The 7645-nt window shown below is 34.3% G+C and overlaps 1 protein-coding gene across 1 annotated transcript; it reads right to left on the reverse strand.

The window, feature by feature from the left end:
* Positions 1-274: 274 nt before the first annotated feature.
* On the reverse strand, positions 275-6500 carry LOC131660414 (pentatricopeptide repeat-containing protein At4g21065-like). Its single transcript, XM_058929659.1, has 2 exons — positions 4259-6500; positions 275-2808 (listed from the first exon to the last, which is right to left on the reverse strand). The coding sequence occupies exon 1, from the start codon at positions 6364-6366 to the stop codon at positions 4636-4638; it is 1731 nt and encodes a 576-aa protein (XP_058785642.1). The 5' UTR covers positions 6367-6500; the 3' UTR covers positions 275-2808; positions 4259-4635.
* Between the last annotated feature and the right edge of the window lie 1145 nt (positions 6501-7645).

Raw genomic sequence — 7645 nt, forward strand, 5'->3', positions numbered from 1 at the left:
TCTTGACCACAAAGTGCACCAAAAAAGTATTCTAATTATTTTCCCATGTATTATAATTTTCATGTCCTTGTGTGTGTATGTCAAATGACCATTTTACCCTTCGATAAGATCTTAAGTATCGTGCTACGATCATAGTTTTAAGATCTTTCAGAGACCGTCCGATCCTACTTAAGATCTTGTGTTTGACTATCTTAGAGCATCCACATCCATACCACCCAATTTGGTGGTATAAATGGACCCCACTTAATATAATATATTATTTCACACTTCTCAATTATTTAAACCACTAATTAAAATTTGTAAATATCCATACTACCCATCTAAAAACTTAAAATGGGTCCCACTAATCACACAATATACACTAAAAAATTGAAAAGCACCGTAGCATTATTTGGATATGGTGGTTATGTAATACTACACCATTTGCATTCAATTATCCATACTATTATGACACAAGTGGTACATGTGGCAAATACCACCCCCTATATTTATGCTCTTAGTGGTATAATTGGTATAAAGCTTATTGCTGTTATTATTGTTGTATAGTCTTAACCCTCTCGTTTCTAAAGAAAAATGTGTCCGGTAATTCAGAATTTAGCCGATAAATAAGTAAAATCCGACAAATAATTGTTTCATTCATGATTCGAACTTCAATTCTTCTAAACGATTTAATTTATCTTTAGTTGAAGTTCATTATCTACATGAGTCTAAACAATTGATTATTTTATTTTCAATTTTAATCTCTAGTAAGGAATAAAACCGTATATGCTTTATTTCTTATCAAACATATCTTTTTCCATTAATAACATTTCCCTTAACTCTGGTACACAAATGAAGAAAGAATAATTCCCAGTTTACAAAAGGGAAATAGATGAATGGACAATATAGTGGTCATGAAATAAAAGCATGAATCATATACATCTTTTAGTGATGCTCCATAATAGTGCTATATGTTATGTTATGTGAAGGAATGCAAGATTGTCTGTAAAGGAACAAAGATTCTCAGAATATTATTTCAATCAGATAATAAAGTTTCTCATACATCAAGGTTATATATTATCATTCAAAACCATTATTAGAAAAAGACAGTAAAAGAAGTAATAAGTCAAAAAAATACATTAAACCAATTATCAAGTTTTGTATATTGGAGTATTTGGTAATCACTTCTAAAATAGAAACTTTTTTGGTGCCTGTTTTTTGTTTTGAGTTAAATATACTAACTGATAAGATTCCCATACTAGGCTTGGTTAAGCTACAAAATGGTGACTCTTACTTGGTTTCCATTATTTGCCTAAGTGACAAAGTAAAGTTATAAAGGTGAAACCACTCAAATTTACATTTCATTTTCCTTTGCTTAAAACGAACAAAAAATTTGAAGACATTAATATTTTTTTTGGGTGCTCCTGCATTTGATGTCCCTGCACAGATACTAACTGAGCCGATTTAACGGGACAGTGAAGACATTAATTTAAACCAGCAACAGAAGTTATGAAAGTCGGTGTCCTTTGCTGTTCTGGTTTACATATAATTCTATTATTCTAAGTATGGGGTCTATATGATGTATTGATATAGGTGCAAACATTAGAAAATAGAGGCATGGGTGATGAAATCTCCCATGATGCTTTCTTTTTGGATTAGAATATTTGATTACATGTTTTGAAATTAAAGTTTAGGGTATTGTTTATTGGAAAGGGGGGTGGGCATGTGGCCAGCCATGCAATTGAATGGTTCACATGCTTTGGTAAAAAGTTGTCCTAACTCTGATTACATTTGACAGAAGTTTAGTATTTTAATTAAGATCTAATTGAAGTAGGTTAAAGTGATGTCATTTAGCAAGTGTGCTCTAGAATATGCCATCTTCTTAAAAATGAGTTAAACAACAATATATATAATGAGTTAAAAATGTGAGAAAAGGGGTTTGCAAATCCTAGCTCAACTTACAAAAGCTGATATTGCTAGGCAGAACGTCATCACCATGGTTCGAACCCTAGTAGTACTCACGGTTGTGTGTGAGTTTCTAGTAGTTATTACCATTTCGTCTAAGGATCCAAAAAATTGTGAGAAAAGGGGACGTGCACCGTCAATGTAAAATATAATATAATGAGTTCTCATTAGATGTCGGTTCAGTGAGTATATCCGTAAACTCTAAAAATATTCTTAAGTATGGTGTAACTGAGCATTATTAGAAAGGGAGAGGGTGAGAGGGAAGTAGTACTATTTAGTATTGGAGACACTATTCTTTTCCCTTTGCAAACACAGATTTTCAGTAAAAACTCATACGGTAACCAGAAACACATGAAATTAAAATTTTCTAAGAATTGAAGTTGGCAATATTCCTGAAAAACTAATAGGGAATATTGCCTCATGAACTGACAAAAGTACAGAAACTGATACCACTTGGAATCAAAATTAAGGTTAAGTTATGAAGCAATTCATATAGGTTCCTGACCATGGAAGTAATCTGATAAATTTAAAAACAGCTCCTGTCAGTTTCTCAAGTTCAATGCTACAAAGTAGTAAAGAATAAGAAATGTCATTTTATAATATAGATGGTGACTTCACAGAGATCATAAGACAGCAAACAAGTTCTATTTTATCATAAATGACAGTCTATCAGCAATGGTTTAGATCTCTCACTTTAACCTTTAAAATGAAGTTTAACTTCAGAGAAGCATTCCTTCATGTTTATAGTTCAAGATTGATGTCAGAATTTAAAGCGTCCTTGATTCCTATTTTGCCCCCAGTAATTTGCTCCTTAATTGATTGATAATTGTCCACCAGTCAGACTATTCTAGATTTTGAATTTTTCTGTTCACATAATCAATTATTAATTCTCAAATTCTTGATTTTGGACAAAAGATCTAAGCAGCTTTCTTCAGTGGTTGAATAGTTGGGTGCATGTTACCAACCAAACCCATGTTACAAACTACAAACACGAGGGAATCAGTTTGCTTCACCGTCAGAGCAGAACTATTATCAGGACAATAATCATGTTAAACTATGAGAATTAAAAAACAATTTCATTAGAAACAATTTTAAACTAGCCGAATTCATCTTAGCTTTTTTTATTGATTGTTGCTGTTTTCTATTCACCCCCTCCTTCTATCGACGTATATAAGGTGAACAATTTCATTTTATAGCATTTTTTCAGGTTCAAAACCTTCAAAGAATTCCTCCAAATAGAAACCATACAATAAGAAACATATGGCATTAATTTATTTTTGATTATCTAGTCCAAAATTTCTCTTTTTTTTTCTTTCCATGACAATAGTTGGAAGTTTTTTAATTAGAATAGTTCAAAGTTTTCTGAACATGACTAACTCTGATAGGACTCTGGGCTTAGGCCTAAGCCCAACAACTAAACCGAATAGGGAAGTTGGAGAGGAGTTGTATGATGTGGCATTTTGTTAGAAAAGGTGAGGGAATATAAGGAGAAGGAGGAAAATAGGGAGCTCATTCAAGCATCTTTACTGTTAGAAACCTTTGGGTTGGGCACAGAGAGATTCATCTCTTATTTGAGCAGCATTTAGCTCTGAGATTACAAGGATTATCTTCTGAACAATTCTGGTTTTTTAAAAAATTACATTGTTTTGCTTGTCTTTAATCCGGACTCCTATCACTCTGACGAAAAATATGAAATTGGATTCTGTGACGGGACTGGAGATAGGTCCATGAAGTTTGATTATAATTATGAATTTTAATACGGACTCTTATTCTGGCAAGATAAATTATTTGTTCAATTCAATCATTAACTTTAAAAATCAACTGTGAATGCCAAAAAGAAAGGATAGGGACAACCCGTAAAGAGATTTTGATAGTTTGTAAGCTACATTAAGTTCAAACTTATGTGACACTGTAAATCTAAACAATGTATTATACAGCATTCAATCTAATTTTGTTGAGTGCAAAGCTTCATATTTTTAATCTTATCTCCATATGAATACGACTTGGGGGAATGAGTACAATTATCATCAACAAGTATAATTTTGGTTCATTCTTAATGCAAAGTTTTTGACATTATTATCTAAGTCTGTGTATGCAAGTCATTAAAAAATCAACCTTTCTAAATAGTTATCATCTTTCAAAGTTTAAGTACTTAATGATTTGACAACACATAATCTAATAAAAATGTATATTCAATGAAACAACTTAATAAATTATCAAGTAGAAATATCTTTAATTAAAGAACAGAATGTAATGACATACACGAAGGTAAGTACTTCACGATGAAAAACATGCATATGCCGTTGCAACGTACCTGCAAATCGCCAACAGTATCTGACCAAAAAACTTCCAAAGAATGAGTTTGGTTCTTCCTCTCTAGGTTTCCTATATCTTAACCAACTAGAAACTGAATTATGTAGCAGTACTCTGAATATGCACATTTGTCATGGATTATGGATTATGGAATATCCCGTCAATTGGTATTTATCAAAAAAAGGGCCACCACTAATGATTTATGTTTAAAATCTGAAATCATGTCCATGCAAGTAGAAAAAATTCCTTGGCATTTACAATTTGTCTTGATAGCCAAATTAGGTATCAAAGCTAGCAGCTCTTGTGACTGTACATGGGTTTTCTCTACAAGTTTTCCTTTTACAAATTACAACATTTAATCCAAGGACCACTCCCGTGCTACCAATAATCCTTACAAGAACAATCCCCATTTTTGAAATGATGGAATCGTATTCTGTCTCTTACTATGATGTCTCTTTGGTAAACCTTAGAGATTAGTTTCATGAATTCGTGACAGTCCTCGCAAGACCTTAGGTTCTTTACAATCCTGATTTTGGACCCAGGACATGTCCTGATCAGTCCATAAGCAAGAGCTAGCTTCTCACTATGATGAAGCAACTGAATGGCTTTCTCCTCATCACCCATCTCAAGCATTACCTCTGATACTTTAGGGTTATACCCTTGTTTTCTCAGCTTATCTACCATCTGGTCCAATTCGACAAATATTTTCTCTGCTTCAGGGTGATTATAATCCCCCATCACAAATTCATGAACAACACCATCAACTTCAATCCTACTAGACCCTGGTGGCTTTACCAACCCCTTTTTATTCATCAATTCTCTCATTTCTGCCTTGTCACACCACTTTCCTACAGACGCATAAACATTACTAGCAAGTATGTAACTTCCACTATCATGTTTACCCATACCTTGCAGCTCAAGGTGTTTCATCAAACGCTCGGCTCTTTCAGTATCTGCGTGAACTTTGCATGCCCATATCAAGGTCCTCCAAAGGACTGCATCAGGTTTCATTGGCATTGCATTAATAAAATCTTCAGCTTCCTTCAAACACCCTCCTCTTGCAAGAAGGTCCACCATGCAACCAAAATGTTGAATAGTGGGTTTCATACCGTAACGCTTCTGGACATCATTAAAAAACATATAACCTTCACGAACCAAGCCTGCATTCCTACACGCCGATAAAACAACCGTAACAGTCCTCTCATCAGGCACTACATTACATATTTCCATTTCAACAAACATATCAATCGCTTCTTTGCACATCCCGTGACAAGCAAGGGCAGAAATCATCGCAGTCCAAACAAAAACATCTCTATCCACAACATCATCAAACACCTTCCTCGCACTCTCTAAACACCCACATTTCGAATACATGTCAATAAGCGCAGTACAGACATTACCCTTCAAATAAATCCCCTTCTCCTTCAAAATCCCATGCACTTTCCTCCCCACACTCAACGCTCCCGAATCCGCACAACCTCTCAAAACAGAAATCGCCGCAGCATCATTCACTTCAACCCCACTTACCAACATTCTCTCAAACAACTCAATCGCCTCAACAGGAAGATCATGATTCACAAAACCATCAATCATCGATGTCCACGAAACCACATCTCTATAAAACATTCTATCAAACACCTCACGTGCAACACCCAGTTCACCCACTTCAGAATACATATGAACCAGCGCATTTCGAATATACAAATCAGAACCAAAACCCATCTTAGTGATCAACCCATGAATCTGTTTTCCTTGCGGAACAAGTTTCAAGCGCGCACAGCATTTTAAAACAAACGGATAAGTGAAGTTATCGGGTAAAGGCACATTGTGGTGATTGGTGGGTGATTGGAGCATGAAGAGGAAGAGGGAAAGTGCTTGGAGATGATGGGTGGGGTTGGAGGAATGAGAATAAGCTCGAATGATAGTGTTGTAGTAGTAAGAGTTGAGAGATGGGTTTGAGTTGAGGATAAGACGAGCGTAGTTGAGGTTTCCGGAGGGGGAAAGAGCTGCGAAGGTAAAGAGGTTGGAGAGGTTTTGATGGTTTTGGGTTTGGGATTTGAGGAATTGAGCATGGAGTTGTAGAGCTTGGGACATGCTTGTTACTTCCATACTCAACCACCCTTACCGTTGTTACCATTGCACAACAAGGCCAAACCTCCCGTTTTTACTATCCTTACATTTTATCTGAAACCTGAGTTCCTGAGAGGAGCAATCTCTAGGCCCAAACGTTTTACAGCTAGATCATATATATACGAGTTTCTGAGAGGAGCAATCTCTAGATCCAAACGGTTTATGGCTAGATCATATATACGCACACAAAAATAATTTATTTTCAAATTTAAATTATTTTAACAATTCTCCATATTTTTTATTAAAATAATTAATAAATTATTTTAAATTTTTTCAAAAAATTTCGTTTCCCTCTTTTGAGTAATAATTATCATAACAATAATGTAGAAATATGATACCAGATAATTTATTGAAACGAAATTAACATACACTAAAAACTTTATGCGCGCCACGCAACAAGGTAACTAATAATGAAACTAGTGATACAATTTATTCAAAAGACTAAACAACTCTGAAATTTGACCTAAATTCCCCTGTGGGAACTCATTTTATTAAGACATGATGTGAAAGCTAGTTTATGGGGAGAAAGGATCATCGTCACAGAATTTGCATTGACATTTCTTGAAAAAGAGACCACATTGTCCAGAGAGTGCATTTTCTACTGTCTGACAGTAATGGTTACAAATTCCAGAATGGAAGCATCTTGCATGAGGCCATGTGTCACTGTTACGCAAACATATCTTGCTTGGTTTTGGTTCTTTATCTTCCGAAGAACCTGCACATTAAAATAAACAACAATGTTAGTGTTTACAATACTTTTGAAAGATGGTCACATAAAATAAGATGCAAACTAAACAAAATTTAGTGTTACTTGCCATGGCCTGATGCTACAATGAGAATGACAGCAACTGCAAGAAAAGCTGCAAAGACTTGAATACGATTAAGAAAGATAGCCATGATTGCTGATTAATTAACTTGTGTTAATTGCTTAGTTGATATTATAATGTGTGTATTATATAATATATAATAGTAATGTATGGTATATCTATTTTCATGCTTAAATGATGAACTCTTGGTTAGGTTAAGTGCACAAATAATGTGTGCTCATGAAAACATTATCATCTTAATTTTATTTATTTATTTATCTATATTAGGCACATATATTTGTGTGAGACCATAAATGGTTAAATTACTTTTTTTTTCCTTTTTATTTGGGAATAAAACTGCATATCTATTAATTGGGTTGCATCTCTTTAAAATATTGGGCTTTGATACTTTCAGTCTTCTCAATTGGAATTCTTCGGGTCACCTATCTTGA

This window comes from Vicia villosa, linkage group LG3 (genome assembly GCF_029867415.1).
Source record: "Vicia villosa cultivar HV-30 ecotype Madison, WI linkage group LG3, Vvil1.0, whole genome shotgun sequence".
In the NCBI taxonomy this organism is placed as follows: domain Eukaryota; kingdom Viridiplantae; phylum Streptophyta; class Magnoliopsida; order Fabales; family Fabaceae; genus Vicia; species Vicia villosa.